Source organism: Protomyctophum parallelum, assembly GCF_964188405.1.
Source record: "Protomyctophum parallelum genome assembly, chromosome: 8".
In the NCBI taxonomy this organism is placed as follows: Eukaryota; Metazoa; Chordata; class Actinopteri; order Myctophiformes; family Myctophidae; genus Protomyctophum; species Protomyctophum parallelum.
In genome coordinates, this window is record NC_139703.1 from 48,790,637 (window position 1) to 48,809,073 (window position 18,437).

Below are 18,437 nucleotides of genomic sequence, written 5' to 3' on the forward strand. Positions count from 1 at the left end.
AATGTAAAAATGTCCCATACTGTTGGGTGGGCGATGTAGGCGATGCAGTAGTAACACTGAGAGGCATACAGTGTAGGAGACTCGGACAGTACGAATGCTGACATCACAGGAAAGACACTGTAGGAAACTTAAGCTGAAAGGGAGACAGTGTAGGAGACGGATATTAGGAAAGCTGATATTGATATTGATTAGCAAAGCAAAGCAAAAGCAAAGTTACTATATTTACCCAGGGTAACTGGACTAAGCTCATGAACTTGTTTACAGTCAGGCTGGTCTCGTGAGATCACAGAGCCATCCGGTGAGAGTCCATGAGAGCTACAGCTTCTTCAAGTTACACTCCTTCATGTAGTTGAACATGCAAACTTGTATCCCGTAACAACACCCAGTGACCAAAGTGAAAGGGATTCAAGTGACTAGAAAGGAAAAAAATATATATATACTGAGACTCTGGACATAAGTAGAGAGAGAGAGACAATAAGAGTGCATATGTATGTTTGTGTGTTACACAAACTCTCTCTTTCTCTCTATTAGCTGATATGTCACGCCCTGTCTGTTTACATCAGTGATACAAGTCAGTTTTGTGAGTGTGAGAATGAGAATGCTGTGAGGTGTTTCTTTATATTCTTATCTTGCTTTCTTCTTGCACACACACACACACACACACACACACACACACACACACACACACACACACCTCACTGACACACAAACACAAAAGTACAGCTAGATAGCATACAACCTCTCATAAATATGCACACACTCACAGACGCATACTGTTACTGTATCACTTTCACCACAACAGGGGGGTGGGTGTGTGTGTGTGTGTGTGTGTGTGTGTGTGTATAGAGATTAATAGTTTATAGTTAAGGGATGCAATGACGACCTCTGCATCCACGGGATGTACTACTGTACTGTTTTTTTAATTCTAGTTTATTTGGCTAGCTGTAGTTATAATAATAATTTCTTCTTCTGTTTTCTACATGAATATAACCAGATTATAACCATATAAAATGAAATGGGAGTTAAATGCTGCAATTTGTAAAAATGGCAAAATATGACTCTTAACGTTGTTGAAGTGGGTCTCATAAAATGTCCCTGGGACTCATCTAAATGACCATTCCTGCATGACTCATTACATTGAAAAGCTATTTACATCACTGTGTGTGTATGAGAGACAGCATTTGTTTGAGTGTGTGTTGTGGAAATGTCCAGGTCACATTGAGGTGAGGGCTGATTGATGAGTGATGACCGCTGTTGCCTGTTTCCTCGGCTTCCTCTTCCTGTTTGGACATAGCATTATGTTGAAGGGAACCCTTGATCCAGCCCTCTTGACCTTGTTTACTTTACACACACACACACACACACACACACACACACACACACACACACACACACACACACACACAGTTGTTAGTATTACATTAGTGTTCATGTGGTAAATAAACTCACATTACTCTGTTTGTTGTTCACTGTTTTTATGTATCCTATCCATGTTTCCGTGTGTTCCAGGTTGCCTGGGAGACACGCAGTTCTGCTTCCGTTTCCGCCAGGGTTCCAACAGGAAATCGTCTCTGGGCTGCTTCCTAGAAACAACCGATAGAGACGCACCCGTCTGTCTGAAGGTCAGCACACGGACATACACAATGCACACAATGTAACGTCACCCATTCACACACCCAGGGGAGACACACACAATGCACACAATGTTACCGTCACCCATTCACACACCCAGGGGAGGTTGGTGAACCAATGCTAGTTTGATCCACCGCTCTGGCCTCTATGCCAAGAAAAGCTTGGGTACTTTCAGCCACTACTCCGACAGTAGCATCCATTCAAGGCAACCAACCTGCACATTGGGAGAAATTAAAGGGAAACACCACACTTTTTGCAAAAATAAATAAATGTTAATGACGTTTAGAAGATTTAGAATTTTTTCCTGGGGGTCTTTATGTGTGTAATATGTGGTTTTAGATTTTAGCAGTGAGCCCAGTGTGAGCCTGATGTCATGGACACTGGGCTCACTTACTTCCTGGACTATGGCCCTCATTTATCAATCGAGTGTAAAATCTGCCACAGATTCCAGTGCAGGTTTCGTAGTACACCCACGTCGCCACGGCATTTATAAAGTGATCGCAAACAGCTGATCCTTCCTTAATTTCGTTCCGACATTAATAAATGTGACGGCTGAAATCTATCTGGCACGCCCTATGAATTTAAGCCTCGCCCTCGTTTTTGCGACATTAAAGGTATATTCAGTGATTTCACTTAATTCAAATATCACTTATTTTTTTGTTTTGTTGTGATAATCCTCCCTACTATAGAGTGTGCTGGCCATATAAGGAGTTCCTCCCTGTCCCCAGTTAACCCCTGGGGGTCAAAAAAGCTTAGGTTTCGTTTTTGACTCTCTATCCTGATTGGACGAAAGGCTGGGTCCCACAGCCAAAAACGAAACCTAAGGTTTTTTGAGTGAAATCACTGAATATACCTTTAACGTTCTGCAATACGACCAAACAACGCATGGTAACCTAGTTACACAATGGAAAAAGCAAATAAAAAAGTTTCCCCTTGCTGCCCGCTTCACCCCCCTCTGAGCCCTCTCTTACACACACACACACACACACACACACACACACAGGCGCACGCACGCACACGCAACTTGCAAGCCCAACTGGTGTGTTATTGTATCTTAAATATATAAAGAATGAACACCTGCATGAATTAAATAAAGGCCTACCTGTCTGTTTCTCCTCTCACCTTGCTTGCCTTTCTGGTTAGTAAACCACAGCATGCAAGCCGCCTTTGTTTTAAATGGTCCCCCAAACCGTCCACACTTCACACCTAACGGCCGGGGATGCGCCCCCCCCATGCTAATTTGCCCAGTCAATCATTTGATCCACACTACGCGCCTGCTGTGTGTTGTTAGTTGTAGGCTACTGTTGTAGCCTAAATTATTAAAGTCTTCATTTAATATACAACAAAATATATTAGTGAACGAAAACCTGAACCTGTGAACCATATGAATTAAATAACAATTAAATAGGCGCGCACACACACTGCTGTTTTAGGTGCATCTCCTCCCTCCTGTCCTGTCTGTCTCTAAACCGTGACCATGCACATTTATGACATTATATGACTTGCAACATTGTTTTTAATTGCGCGATTTTAATTGCTTGCACACTTGGAAATATCCTACCAATTTCATATGACATGCCTTTACAAAATATATTTTTTTCACATGTATTATTAGTTTTATAAATTTTAGGAGTGAAAACATATATATGTTTAGATGCCTGTGACAGCCTCTCAGCTGGTCAAACAATGCTGCTCCGCTGTAAAACAGCCGAGGATAAAGCGTACGACAGCTCCCGACCAGACGTGACTTTTTGTCCTACTCAAGTTCAATTTCAAGCTTTGGCGGAAATGGTAAATGCCGAAAATGTCGGTAATTTCGGCATGCACCCATATTTTGGCGTACGCACGGTTGATAAATGAGGGCCTATATGTTGACTCAGTAAGACAGCCCTCCCCCTGGCTACAAGTGGTTGCTGTATGGGTTGTGAGAAATGAATGATTTCTGACAAGCTAGCAGGTATATGTACACAGTGAAAATAGAGAACATAAATGAGCCGGAGTCCTACCCAAGCCTTATTTAAGATAAAGATCAATTAATCGATTGTGTGTTCGTTCCAGAGAGACCAGGGCCATTACTATGGCTATGTGTATTTTCGTCAAGTGAGAGACAAGACTCTGAAAAGAGGATACTTCCAAAAGGTTGGTATGATGATGTAATACTTGTAATTTACAAATAGCCTTAAACGTTATGAATAATAATGCTCTGTTGAACCACTGAACCTTATTAACTAGTGTGGTTCCATCTCTCTCCTCTCTCTATCTCTCTCTTAGTCTCTGGTGTTGATAAGTCGGTTGCCCTATGTGACGTTCTTCCACTGTCTGTTGAAGATCATGGCTCCAGAATACTTTGAGAAGCTCGAACCCTGTCTAGAGGCTGGTCAGTTTGTGTGTGTGTGTGTGTGTGTGTGTGTGTGTGTGTGTGTAGCCAGTCTGTCTGACTCTCTTATCTACTTCTGCCTTGGTTCTACCTTTCTACCTGTATGTCTGTCTTCCCTTCTGTCTCGTTTCCTGTCTCTGTCTGTCTGTCTGTCTGTCTGTCTGTCTGTCTGTCTAATACATGTATTTGAAATCTATGTACTATGAATCGGCTTGTTGCTGATTGGTTGTTGTGGCTTTTGATTGACAGCATGTAACGACATTGACCGTTGGCCGACGCCCCATCCTGGTCGTGTCCTAACCCTTCCCATAATGGGCATAGTCATCAAGGTAACAGTCACACTCGCGCCCTCGCTCATGCACTCTCACACTTGATATTATCTGAGATACACCGCTGAACCACAAAGAGGGTTACTGTGTGTGCGTAGTATATATATATACCTTTATTTATGAGATGTCGCATCTCATTTTAGCCCATTCTGACCGGGCACCCATTTTGGTGTCAGCATCATGTTATGCTTTAGCTATTGAAAAATAGCAGATCTACAAGCTCATATCGCGCCACCGAGTGGCGCGATACGAGCTTGTAGGTCTGCTATTTTTGAAAAATCGAAGAGCGACTGACATTTCTAGAATCTGATCTCAGGTCAGAATGGGTTAATCAGACCAGTGTGTGTCCAGTGGAAACCTCGTATGAATCTGATCTCAGGTCAGAATGGGTTAGAGGGGGTCCTCAGTAGTAGTAGGGAGTAGTACTTATCGGTGTGTTACTGATGGTTGATGTCAGGTGTTGGCTTTTGTATTCGCAGATTCGAACCCCAACCTGTTACGACAAACCAGGAACTTCACAACTTGTCCAGTCTTCACAGGTGATTACAACACACGTGCATGCATTGCACACACGCACACACACATGTCATGTCCATATAAATAAATATTTGACACACACACAATTTAGGCATTTAGCAGACACACACACACACACACAGATATTGTTACAGTTATTTATCAATGACCTCTCCTCTTCCAGACTGATAGCTTGGTGTCTATCGTCCTTCCTACCATCCATGAGGTTGACCTGTTCAGGTGAGATCTGTTAATTACAACTCTCCAATATGCTGTTTTTGCGAACGCAGTGAGCCACTTACTATGACAGCAAGGGCTGAATGTCTGTGTGTCTGTCCCGCTGTTACACCACCCGCCCGCCACCAGAGGGCGCAGCTGTAGCACACACACACACACACACACAGGGCGCAGCTGTAGCACACACACACACACACACACACACGCACACGCACACGCACACGCACACACACAACCACACACACACAAGCTGCGTTCGCTTCACGCGTTTGCGCGTCTTACTTGTAATAAATGCTGGCCAGGTTGGACCCTGATCTTTATTCACAAGAGGTGTTTGTTCACCTGACACGAGAGGGTTTTTAACATTTTGACATTCTCAGTCACCTGAAGAAACGTTGCTCTTCTTTTCCCCCTTGAACATTACAATAAATGCACAAGCATCACGGTCATCAAATGTGCACCACAGTTTTTTCCATCCCTATTTACTAGGGATGCACCGAAAGGGAAATTTCTGGGCCGAATACCGAATACACAAAACAGAATACCGAATATCCGAATATGATTAATATTATATATCTTTTTTTCCTACCATTGTTGTCATGGCCGTACCTTAAAGCTACCTGATTTATGGCAAAACTGCAAAAATGCATTCATTGCATACACTATTCTGTGATATGTTTTCTGCCTATTCGGGCCGAAACCGAATAGGCAGAAAATGCATTTTTCTGCGGCCGAATATTCGGTGCATCACTACTATTTACTGGTGGCTTTCCCATAAATCAAAATGCAGAAGTTACTTACTGTCACTTAGGGTGTTAATTGTATTATGCAGTAAACCTGTTTGGAAGCATTTAGCCTTCCACACCGGTATGTTTTATGCATTATTATTATTAGTAGTAGAAATACAGTTGTGTTTGCTACCCTCTGCAGTCTGACAGTGGTACTGCAGTCAGTGCTTCTGTTTACAGCCTGTTGAGGTTGTGACTGCCATGACAACCAAAACTATCTTTGGATTCTAGCACAGTAAAACAACACCAGATGTATAACAATTGTGGATAATGATGTCTTCATTCTAAAATTCCATTCTGTAGTGTCTTATCATTACTGGAAATTCATTCATTTTCATAAAGGTTACCGAGAGACATGCATCACATGCTGTCATGTTCTGTTTGTGTGCAGATGTTTTTGTCCAGTCTTCTTCCATATCCAAATGTTGTGGGAGCTCGTGTTGCTAGGGGAGGCACTTGTCGTCATGGCGCCATCACCGGCAGAGTCCTCAGATACTGTGCTGGCATTGGTCAGGTGAGCAGGAGGGGGTGTGGTCAGAACCAGACACAATTAATCCAGGTTGCACCAGAGACATAAGAAAAAAGAGATGATGTGCTCAGCTCACTCAGAGCAACTTGAGGAAAGGGACAAACCTTCATCAGATAAAAGCAATTGTGAACAAGCAACACAATTCCAGTGCAGGGACAAAGATGGAGATAGTCCAGGACGGTTGGACCAGAGACATATAGACATATATAGCCTAGCTTCAGATGTGACCGTCTATAATTCTATCCACCAAGACAATGATGAAAAGCAATACTGTGTGTGTGTGTGTGTGTGTGTGTGTGTGTGTGTGTGTGTGTGTGTGTGTGTGTGTGTGTGTGTGTGTGTGTGTGTGTGTGTGTGTGTGTGTGTGTGTGTGTGTGTGTGTGTGTGTGTGTGTGTGTGTGTGTGTGTGTGTGTGCGTGTGTGCGTGCAGCTGCATCTCTCCTCTGAGGTACTGCAGTGATTTCAGACCGTACTTCACCATCCATGATAGTGAGTTTAAAGAATATACAACCAGAACGCAGGCACCGTAAGTAACCCACATACACGCCTTACTTAATCAGATTATAAATTATTAGAAATTATGTTTTTGAACAATAAATATACGTGTATATTTCTTCATTTCCTCTCTTGCTCCCTCATTTTCTCCCTCTCTCATTCTCTCCTTTTCTCCTTTGTTCTTTCGCTCTCTCTTTCTGTCTGTCAGTCCATCTGTTATTCTAGGAGTGACCAATCCGTTCTTTGCTAAAACCCTCCAGCATTGGCCACACATCATGCGCAATGGAGACATGGCACAAATGGGTAGATTTTTGTTATTATCAGTAATAGTACAGTAGTTGTATTATGTATAGTAGTAGTAATAATAATGGTAGTAATACAATAGTAATATTGTAGAAGATGTAATTCGTTACTAGTTGGAGTTAAATCTATGTTCTGTCTTCTATCGGTCTGTCTCCCTGTCTATCTGCATCTACCTGTCTGTCAGGAGAGATGACCAAGCAGATGAAAGTCAAGAAACTTAAAAACTTGAAGACTCTCGACTCTAAACCAGGTATCACTCTCAACTGATGGTTTTCCATCTGTCTCTTTCCTTCCTGGTTGCTCTAATAATATATGTCTTTGGCCAGTACCAAATACTGACCCCACAGTTTTGTGTGTGTGTGTGTGTGTGTTACTCTAGGTGTGTACACTGCGTACAAGCCCTTCCTGAACAAAGATGAGGAAATTATCAAACAGCTTCAGAAGGTACAATTACACTCAAAATGCAGTCTTCCTTCTATTGTTAGCCATACTATAACTGGATGGATTTAGGACTAGGTACTGGCTTAACCCAACTTTTTCTCACCCTTATTATTATTATTATTTATATTTTTCATTGGGCAAAAGTACCTGGTAAATGCTTTTGTATCACCTCTGTTGAGGTTGTATTTGATCATTGTAGTTAGTTAATAGTTTTATTTTTACTGTATTTATAAAGTATAGATGTTTTATTTCTTAGGGTATGCAGCAGAAGAGGCCCTCAGCAGCCCAGAATGCAATTCTCAGACGTTACTTCCTGGAACTGACTCAAAGCTTCATCATCCCACTGGTAACAACCATTGAAAAATCTCACACAACATTTTAACCCATTCTGACCTGAGATCAGATTCATACGAGGTTTCCACTGGACACACACTGGTCTGATGAACCCATTCTGACCTGAGATCAGATTCTAAAAATGTCAGTCGTTCTTTGATTTTTCAAAAATAGCAGACCTACAAGCTCATAGCGCGCCACTCGGTGGCGCGCTATGAGCTTGTAGATCTGCTATTTTTCAATAGCTAAAGCACGACATGATGCCAACACCAAAATGGGTGCCCGGTCAGAATGGGTCAACCCCACTTCCCCAGACTTGACCAATAAACTGGCTTCAGATTCTGGGTGTACTGGTGCTGAAGCTGGTATTGGGTAAATGCATAGACTGTAAAAAATATGGACAAAGCGTTCCCCGGGTCTAACATGGACGTAAACTGAAGCCTGTTAAATGGTAAATGGTGCATTTATATAGCGCCTTTATCCAAGGCGCTTTACAGAGATTGTGCATTACATTCACCCATTCATACACCGATGGCAGCGGAAACCATGCAAGGCACCAACTAGCACATCGGGAGCAATTAGGGGTTCAGTGTCTTGCTCAAGGACACTTCGACAGTAACTCTGGGGGAGCCCGGGTTCGAACTGGCAACCTTACGGTTACCATCCAGGCACTCTACCCCTGAGCCACCGCCGCCGCCAGTGTTATTCCTGCACTGTAAGTCGCCATCTTTCTAGATCCGTTTGGGCCCAGCTGGCCATTGGCTGGCTCCGTTTGGGCCCAGCTGGCCATTGGCTGGCCCAGACAACGAGGCGGGACTTCCCCCCTTCTTCTCCGTTGGTTTTTATTTTGACTCGAGTGGGTGGGGGATCCCGATCATAGACTGTAATGGTAGCCACGCCCCTCAGAACATATGCGATTTTATGGTCATTTATTTTATAAATGGGACCATAATTTTCCAAAAAGAATATTATGACATTAGAAATGAGACTTTAAACTAGTGACTGGAAGCAGAAAGTATTCATGACCATGTTTATTAAGGTAATACAGTCTAGGTGAAGTTGGGCCCAAATACATGGACTTCTATGGGGCTATGGGTTTTTCTGGGTCCAGTGACAGCGCCACAACAGGCCATTATATGAACTTTCAGGAGTTTCAGGCTTCACAAAATATCTGTCTGACTGCCCCCCTGGTTAAATATCTGTCTGACTGCCCCCCTGGGTAAATGCCATGCTATAAATAAATAATACTATACTACTCGGCATTGGTGAACGATACAGAAGACAAACTGATACCCCTTTCACACAAATGTACCAACTTTTTATTTTCGTAATCATGAGCTTTTGTGTCCAAAATGTTGATTTTGAACAGATTCATTCATCAGTAATGATCGAATGGGATCATTTTACGATAACATTTTTAGGGTTCTGTCAAGAAGCACTGATTGCAATATTTCAAAAAGAATATAATTTTTTTTACATTCCTTTTGTATACAATAAAGAAAAAGCTAAATTGTTCATAATAAAATATGGACTATTAAAAATACCTTTCTCAAACAAGTAGGTTACAGGACGTTCTCCATCTCCCAATACTCCTAATAGTTGGATGGGTAAATGCAGATAACACATTCCAGGCATATGTAAATTTACTTTGCAAATATCTCACCAAAAAACATTTAACCCATTCTGACCGGGCACCCATTTTGGTGTTGGCATCATGTTATGCTTTAGCTATTGAAAAATAGCAGACCTACAAGCTCGTATCGCGCCACCGAGTGGCGCGATACGAGCTTGTTGGTCTGCTATTTTTGAAAAATCGAAGAACGACTGACAGAAACATAGCTTTATCAGAAAACTGTCAGGATGTAGAAGACGTTTATAGAATCTGATCTCAGGTCAGAATGGGTTCATCAGACCAGTGTGTGTCCGGCGGAAACCTCGTATGAATCTGATCTCAGGTCAGAATGGGTTAACATCCCGCCTAAGATTAGACAGCGTCATCGTGCCATGATGCCATCTTGTGGCGGTAGAACAAAACACTGCCCGTTCACCCTCAGCCAAATGAGCTACAGAGAAAACACTGACCGTTCACCCTCAGCCAAATGAGCTACAGACAAAACACTGACCGTTCACCCTCAGCCAAATGAGCTACAGACAAAACACTGACCGTTCACCCTCGGCCAAATGAGCTACAGAGAGCGGTTGGACTGAATGGCCCAGAGTTGTATGAGTCAAACCTTTAGGACCATAAAGATTAAAAAAATATGAATAATTGCGCAATTGGGGCTACCACGTTCGTAACAAATAAGCACTACTACATAGATATATTATCTACCTTACCAGGCAGTGTTGGCTCACTATGTTAACCAGGATGAGGCTTGGATTTTCCACTGACTTCCTGTGTGTGTGTGTGTGTGTGTGTGTGTGTGTGTGTGTGTGTGTGTGTGTGTGTGTGTGTGTGTGTGTGTGTGTGTGTGTGTGTGTGTGTGTGTGTGTGTGTGTGTGTGTGTGTTTAGGAGAGGTATGTAGCCAGTCTGATGCCCCTCCAAAAGAGTATCTGTCCATGGAAGAGTCCTCCTCAAATCAGATCCTTCAGACAGGAAGACTTCATAAAGTCTCTGGAGAAAGCTGGACCGCAACTCACATCTAGACTGAAGGGAGACTGGATAGGACTGTACAGGTACACACACACACACACTACATATGTTTGTGCACATCATACTAAGTAAAAAGATAAACAGTGCTATTTTTGAAGAACAAAAGTATTGTGATCTTATGTTTTGTGTGTGTGTGTGTGCGCGTGTACCTGTGTGTGTGTGTGTGTGTGTGTGCGCCTGTACCTGTGTGTGTGTGCGCAGGCAGTTCCTGAAGTCTCCTAACTTTGATGGCTGGTTCAGAAACAGACGGAGAGAAATGACTCAAAAATTAGAGGCTTTACATCTGGAGGCCCTCTGTGAAGAGGTGAGGAGAGATGAATGAGACGATGGGGAAGGGATGAGTGTTAGATGGACAGATGAGGAAGAGACAAGACAAGTGACATAGATGATGGGAAGAGAGAGGGGTGAAGGAGAAATGAGAAAAGGGGAGTAAAGAGATAATCTGATGGAGAGGAAGAGGGAGGGAGGAAGAGTGAGTGGGAGAAGATGGCTGGTGAGGGAGGGATAGAGGAAGAAAGAGGAATGATGGAGAAGATAGAGGGTTGCAGGAGGAATGGAGGGGAAGAGAGGGATGAGAAGAAGATGGCTCTGGTCCAGAGCAATCGGCAAGTTCTTTCTAATGCTCTAACCAGGAACTGTGTATTTGCCATATACTGTTACGGTAAGTGTGAAGTCTCAAACTGTGTAAAAATTAAGAATATAATTTCTCTACTCACTGAAAGGAAGACAGTTTTATGATGCAATCCTGTTCTCAGCAATGGGAAACCTCTCAGAACCCCACCCTTTATATAAAAGACACATTTTGGCTAGAAAATAAAACGTCCACCAGACGGAGATTATTTCAAGTGTGACACAGACCAGATCTGTGTGCACTTCAGTAAACCCTAATCCTAAGAAGACAGCCAGATTCATGTACAGAGTTTGAATAGTGTGTGTGGTGTGTGTGTTGTGCAGGACTTACAGCAGAGGGTACAGATACATACAGAAGTAGAGACTGTGGACCTGGTGCTGAAACTCAAAGACAAACTGGTCAGTATGTGTGTCTGCATTATACGCAACAGAAACACCAGTAAAACACTGTCAGAAACCCAATGGAGACACAACAGAATATAATCAACAGTATAAACAGACCGGGAACCTAATGGAATCAAATGGAGAAAGACAGTATGTTAATATGAGTGTTACTGTGTTGTGTCTCCAGAGCCAGGCAGAGAGGGAACACCTCCCGGTGCAACCAGGGACACTAGTGAAGCTGCAGGCTCACATCCAGGCTGTCATCCAGGCTTTACCTGAGGACCTGCAGGGCATTCTGCACAAACCGCCGACACCCTGACCCCTGAAACCCAGACCCCTTAATGTAGACCAGCATTCCCTTTGATGGTTCATGGGTCTGAATTTACTGTGTGTCCAGTCCACACATCGTGAGATGAAATGTATCTCAACAGGCCTTGTTCTTTGGCGGCTCAATTTGGCTCCACGTTTGGTGATGCGTCGTCTCCAAACTGGATCCCGGGATAACCCAGCGTCACGGTCAGGCTCTCTTCTCCAGTGTGATGTAGACTCAGACGCAGAATGCACTGTTGGTGGTTGTTGTCATGTGGATGGAGCCTATCGTCAGCTTAACATTAATAACTTTACACCAGGGCTACTGACAGTGGGACATCTGTATTTGTCAATAATAATCAGGTGACAGATCTGTTGACACAGATATACCATGGCATTTTAATCAAGGTTCAAACCAAGGTTTCAAAGGAAAATGGACTGTTTAATCACCTTTTGTATTTTGTCTTTACTGAGACAGACTGAACGAGAGCTGAGAGGGAAACGGTAAGTGAGATACAGTAATAAAGCTGTGTGTGTGTGAGAGAGAGAGAGAGAGAGAGAGAGAAGGTGTAGGAGATAAGACTGGTATCTTACCCTAGACCAGCAGAGGTCCATGTGTCGCCATGGACTACCACATTTATGTTCCATATTTTAGTTGTTAGCCACCCAAGTAGACCCCTTGGTGCTGACACTTCTTACGTTTTTTTTTTTTTTTTTTCAATTATTATTTATTTTTTTACGTTGAAATTGACAAGAAGAGGGCAGCTCCAGTCCAGCTCAACTCAACTCAGTGGACCTGGTTTAAATGATCAAGTTTGGTTTTCTTTAATAAGAAGTGCACTTTACCACACCTGCGCACTACGCCGACAACATTATTTCAGCTAACTCACACATGCAACTCAAACCTTTTGTTTAAAGTCTGGACCAAGAGGTGCTTAATCACCAGCTCTTACCTAGTAACCTGGCAATATCACCTTTTCAGTTAACGTTCATGTATTTTACTCTGTGAGAAGTTTGTAGCTATTCTATTGGCTGATATCCTGCAGCTGTTCTCAGGAGCCAAACAGATCCTGGCATGTAGGTCAGGTGATTACTTACTGTATCCCATCTCAACTGGCAATAACGGAACGGATACGGAAAATGTTGGAAATAATGTCTTGGAAATGTTCAGTTAACTTGTGATTTCCTATAACTTGTCTTATTTTATTGTCCCAAGACTGACTGACTGATCTACTCTGATTAGTGTTCAACTATGAATTGACTGCAGTGGCGATATAGTGTACTAATGTAGGATCAGTGAATGATGAGGGACCTCTACCATGTTAACATGGTCACCACTGTACACAGTGCACAGTAAATGTATCCTTTAGTAACTCGGAGAGTACAGATTTAACCAAATGATATGCTGTCTGTACTGTTTTCTATATAACTCCACTTACACAAGATCACTGGTACTATTAAGAAAGAAAATAATGAGCTAACATACAAAATGTTAGGATTCTTATATAGAATCTTTTATTAACAATATTGATAGCTAATCTAGACTTCCACTGTTGTTTTCATCCATCCTAAAGGGATGAATGTATTTGACCACTGAAAAAATCCTTCAAAATCTAAATCTTGATCATTTATTTGATCATTTGTTTTACTGCAGTCTATAAACACTGGCCTACCCGGAGTTAATGGTATTGGGCGTTGTGAGCATTGTATTTTATTTTTATTTGGCTTTTCCGATATATGGACTGGTAAAAAAAGTTCCCATAATGTAAGGCATATTATAATGACACTGGTTCTACGAACAGAATTCTTAGAGTAAAATGGAACATAATGGGGAGGAGGGGAGGGAGAGTGACTGCTTGATTATACAGAATTTGATTCAAATGAGCAGTGCCCTCCCATTAAAAAGATGCTAACGTTTTTGCCTTCAAGGTAGACTAACTTACAGCTAGTTAGATGTTTAGAATCAAACTGTGTAAAGCACCACTTTAACCCTGTCCACCCACCTGCTTCCAATGTTAACCTATAATCACCAGTATGTTCTTATCAAGACCATTCCATTCCGCCAGTATGGACATTCCCACATACTGCCTACCACGAGTACGCCACTGGGAAATGCGGAAATGTCCATACTGGCTGCATTGAATGGTGTTGATGATGGCTGATGACCGCTGCTGGTCCACCTAATTTTGGGAATGTCACTTTAAAAACATTGTTTTATTAGATGTTTTGCTTTTTACAATTTGAACATTTTTTTTAAATAGATTTTGAATAGTGGTCAAGTGTGGTTTTGCTTAGAATAAATAGCTGCATATCCTTGGTCATCCATGTCACACATCTGGTGACCACTGCTGCAGGTAGCACAGTGTTGGTTGATCCTGTACAGAAAGCAATGCATTATTATATTATGATGGGCTGGCTTCATACAGTAAGATGGCGGTGCCTTAAGCCTGATTTATACTCTGTAGTCCGGCGGTGTCACATACCGAAAATTGTAGATGTACTATTTTTGCTGAGTGACATGGAGTATAAATGAAGCATTACAGAGAACACTACAAAAAAAAATCGCAACTCAACCAAAGACTGCAATGCCTTTTCCCTCTTCATGCATAGACTGTGGAGCAAGCATGTTTGTCAATATATGGATTGAGGACCACAAGCTTAAAGGGCGGTATGTGTCAACCTCATGGAACCTTTAACAATGACCATACCCTTGTGCGCCTTTGTGTGATGACACTTGCCTTGAGACAAGAAAGCACAGCAGTTTAATGTCAAATGACAAAAATAATATTGAACTTTTAAAGTCACAGCTGGAGTGAAAAAAAGAGAAATGTGAAGATTGTGAACAAACATTACCTCACAAAGACCCACTCAGCAAAACTAGTTTTGGACTCTTATATTACTAAGTACTGAGAGCAATAAGTTAATAGTTAAAATACAAAAAAGTACAAGTGACAATTACATGTAAATTAAATGAAACGTTTATAGCAAAGGTTTCTGGTGTTTTCACCATTTGTTTAATTTACTTCAGAGACAACATTTTCTGATCATTTCATGGTTGAAACCATCACATTTCAGATTGTACTGATCTGTCTCATTAATTTGAAAACATTTTGCGGTAAATTCTACCAGTTGTAAAACCTGTTACATTTTCTGGTTGTTGAGCAACCATCTTAAGTTTTATATTTGTAAAAAATCCTCCTTATTGTAACAGGTTTGAATTTTATATGGAGGACTATTCTCATATTCCACTCTACTAATACTAATAATGATTTTGTACATAATATTGTGAAATGAAATTGTGGCCCAGATATAATGATGTACTATAATTATTTTACTATGTCAATGGGTGTCGAATTAAAGACAAGATATGTGGAAATGATGTCTTGATTTTACTTCTATTCTTTAAACCATACAACCAACACCCACAGTGACTCATGGAGCGTGTCACGAGGCGTGACAGGTTTTGCAGGTTTTCATAGTAATCTGCGACCTATGGTCGCAATAACTTGGATACCTATATTATTACAGCTACTATTGTTACTACTGCTATACTACAAGCTGATTTGGAGAGGTGATATTTGTCTAGGCTGGTTAAAAAAGTGGAACGTTTTTGAAAATCTTTCCCAAGATAGGGATTCCAGGATTAATGAAGACAAACAGGACAAACAATCCACTAAAATGACAACATCCTTGCATGAATTCTTGTATCACAGTTTACCTCTCATGTCATTCATTTGACACCGTTTCATATTGAGCACAGAACAGTGGCATGTATACACAAACATTTGATATGACACTGGTTATCCCAAATAAACCCATTTCTGCCAAATTACATAAATTATAGGGCATGTTGTTACAATGGGTTCCTAAATGCCAAATCAAATTGATTCAGATCTGAGCAAAGTCTCCTGAGGAGGCATGTTGGAAGCCTGTCCTGGAATCTACAGAATAACATGCAATAATCGATCAATCTTATCAACCATTCAATCATCTTCATCATTCATCATTACAGAGACCTTCGCTGGTAATATCTTCAGTGGGGAATTATCAGCGGTGTGAATGTACGGAAACAGTTTGTCAGTGAAAGTATGTGTGAAGGTGTGTATGTGTGTGTCAGTATCAGAATCACAGAATGACAGCTGTCCTCTGCTCCAGTCCAGCTCGACTCTGATCCTCCGGGGCATATCCTTCACAGAGAGATCGGTGGTTGGTCCGAGTAAAGATTCTGCTGAGTATACGCCTTCATAGAACTCTATTCTCCAGTATGGACCGCCTGCATGTCCCTTCCTCAGGTACGACTCTGCCAACACCCCCAGTTCCCACTCTGTGTTGTCTCCAACCTCAACGTCCCACCAGTGAGTCCCTGAGTTGAAGCCCTCGGAACCCAAGACATTTCCGTAGTGGTCAAATCTCTCTGGATTGTCAGGAAGCTGCTGTCTCGACTCTCCACGTTTTAAAGTGGTCAGATCGTCAGACAGGATGTATACCGGATGGGTGGTGTTGGGGTCTAGAATCACAGGAGTGTAGGAGACCATATCTTTCATTCTTTCCCAGACGCCGAAGGTCAGATTGCCCAGGTGTTTGGCCACGTCTATCAGTGCTCCTGAGACCAGCGTTGTGTCCTGTGGAGTGAGTTGGACTCTTTTCACTGTGGCCTTGTAGTTGTAAAGGAATGAGATGTGTTCGGCTCTCAGCTCCTCATCTAAGGCTTTGATTGTATGTGAAAGGGTTCCTATATCTTTGTTCAGTTGATCAATTTTATCCTTTATCATCTGACTTTTCTGCTTCTCTTCCTTCCTCAGTGCATTGACCCTGGTCTCCTCTTCCTCTTGAAGAAAGTGACGAATCTTCTTAAACAGCGTATTTATCTGTTGCTCTGTGTGCTGTGCCTGGACCTTAATGTGTTCTCCTGTTTGTTCGCAGTTTGTTTTAACTGTATTGAAGACCACCAGTTTCTCCCTTAAGAGCTTCAGTGATTTCTGAACGTCCTCCTTGTGGTCCAGCGCAGCTTCATTGATGGGTCTGAATCTGTGGTTGGTGTGATTTTTAGAAACTTGACACACAACGCAGACCGGCTGTTGATCTTCCACACAGAACAGTTTGAGCTTCTCAGCGTGCAGATCACAAATATCCTCAGATCCTTTTGGAGCTCTCTCACTTCCTAAAGCTCTCTGGCTTATCTCCTGTAGGAAGGTCTCACACAGGTTCTTCAGAGCCAGGTTTATGGAAGGTTCCATTAATGATATTTTCCTACAAACAGGACATTCCTTTATTGTCTTCTCTTTCCACCATTCCTGCAGACAGGCGTTGCAGAAGCTGTGGCTGCATGTAAGGACAACAGGCTGTTTGAAGACGTCACAACACACAGGACAGGAAAACTCCTCTTCTGAAAACGAGAACAGGGAGGCCATTTTGAGAGATGCTCACTTTGAATCCTGGTTCTTGTAGATTCGGCAGCAGAGGATTCCTCCTGTAGCTCCAAAGACAGTTTGTCCTTCCTTGGTGAAAGTTTTGTGTTTGGTCTGAAGGTGAATCTCTTGCTTTGTGTCAGTGTGTGTGGTAAGTGAGGTATAGAAAAGATTAACCTCTTTGTTTCCTGTCTGTCTCACATGAGTCAGGTATGGGCGGATTTAGACAAACATCACATGGTACTGTCTACTAAAATCTGTTGCGTTGATTATTGTATGGACCTTGTCCTTTGTAGCGCAAAGACCGAGTTTTATTGCATTTTATCACGCTTGGGTTTCTCTACAGGGGTCATAGTCTACCTCACACCTTGTGGTTTAATAAAGTTATATTCAACACACACTAAATCGTTGTGAGTTGTAAGTTGTAGTGATGACTAAAACGTCACACTCTGAACAGTCTTCGCTTGTCCCTCTAACTAAAGTAGAACATGAAAAACAAAAAAACACCACCAACTAACCATAAAATACCATTAAAAACACACATTCTAAGTTAGATTATTTGGGGAGACAGGAAGTGTGAAGAGAGATGACGTTCAGATCCAGATGGTATGAATGTGGATAGGCCTACTAAACACTATAGTGTGCATTACACACATTCACACAATATGAGGAGCAAGGCACTAACTTGCTCACTGTTAGCAATTAGGAGTTAAGTGTCTTGCTCAAGGGCACTACAACACTAACCCAAGGTGTGCCGGGGATCGAACCAGGAACCTTTCGATTCCCAAAAGCCTGAGCCACTGCCGCCCTACAGGTACGTTACAGATACTCACTGTTGAAAGCTGGTTGACACTGTACTGTACATACCGGTATATATTTTCATATTCACTGTTGATAGTCTGCATGTACATAATGTATAGCCATTCATATATTCTGTAGTCTATATTTAGTCATACATTTATTTACTGGTGATTTGATGACATTTATACTTATTTTTATTGGCACAGCTGTATTGTAGGGATCCACAGATATGGAAATTATTGGCCGATACCAATACCAATGTTTGTTTAAT

General features: G+C 42.0%; 2 protein-coding genes across 2 annotated transcripts in view; one reads left to right on the top strand and one right to left on the bottom strand.

Moving 5' to 3' along the window:
* The window catches only part of dennd6a (DENN/MADD domain containing 6A), a 17,484-nt gene extending 2,174 nt beyond the window's left edge, over nucleotides 1-15,310 (top strand). Inside the window, exons 4-19 of the mRNA XM_083772032.1 lie at nucleotides 1,510-1,622; nucleotides 3,691-3,771; nucleotides 3,904-4,009; nucleotides 4,259-4,338; nucleotides 4,818-4,877; nucleotides 5,039-5,094; nucleotides 6,271-6,393; nucleotides 6,839-6,934; nucleotides 7,112-7,206; nucleotides 7,391-7,456; nucleotides 7,586-7,650; nucleotides 7,904-7,993; nucleotides 10,494-10,657; nucleotides 10,836-10,938; nucleotides 11,589-11,663; nucleotides 11,836-15,310. Coding sequence (XP_083628158.1) covers nucleotides 1,510-1,622; nucleotides 3,691-3,771; nucleotides 3,904-4,009; nucleotides 4,259-4,338; nucleotides 4,818-4,877; nucleotides 5,039-5,094; nucleotides 6,271-6,393; nucleotides 6,839-6,934; nucleotides 7,112-7,206; nucleotides 7,391-7,456; nucleotides 7,586-7,650; nucleotides 7,904-7,993; nucleotides 10,494-10,657; nucleotides 10,836-10,938; nucleotides 11,589-11,663; nucleotides 11,836-11,967 — 1,505 coding nt within the window. The 3' untranslated portion in view covers nucleotides 11,968-15,310. The remainder of the gene's footprint in view (nucleotides 1-1,509; nucleotides 1,623-3,690; nucleotides 3,772-3,903; nucleotides 4,010-4,258; nucleotides 4,339-4,817; nucleotides 4,878-5,038; nucleotides 5,095-6,270; nucleotides 6,394-6,838; nucleotides 6,935-7,111; nucleotides 7,207-7,390; nucleotides 7,457-7,585; nucleotides 7,651-7,903; nucleotides 7,994-10,493; nucleotides 10,658-10,835; nucleotides 10,939-11,588; nucleotides 11,664-11,835) is intronic.
* Nucleotides 15,311-15,940: 630 nt separating this feature from the next.
* Nucleotides 15,941-17,368, bottom strand: LOC310863066 (E3 ubiquitin-protein ligase TRIM35-like; the record flags this gene model as incomplete). The annotated part of the gene is made up of 1 exon (XM_083771188.1): nucleotides 15,941-17,368. The coding sequence occupies one exon, from the start codon at nucleotides 17,366-17,368 to the stop codon at nucleotides 15,941-15,943; it is 1,428 nt and encodes a 475-aa protein (XP_083627314.1).
* Between the last annotated feature and the right edge of the window lie 1,069 nt (nucleotides 17,369-18,437).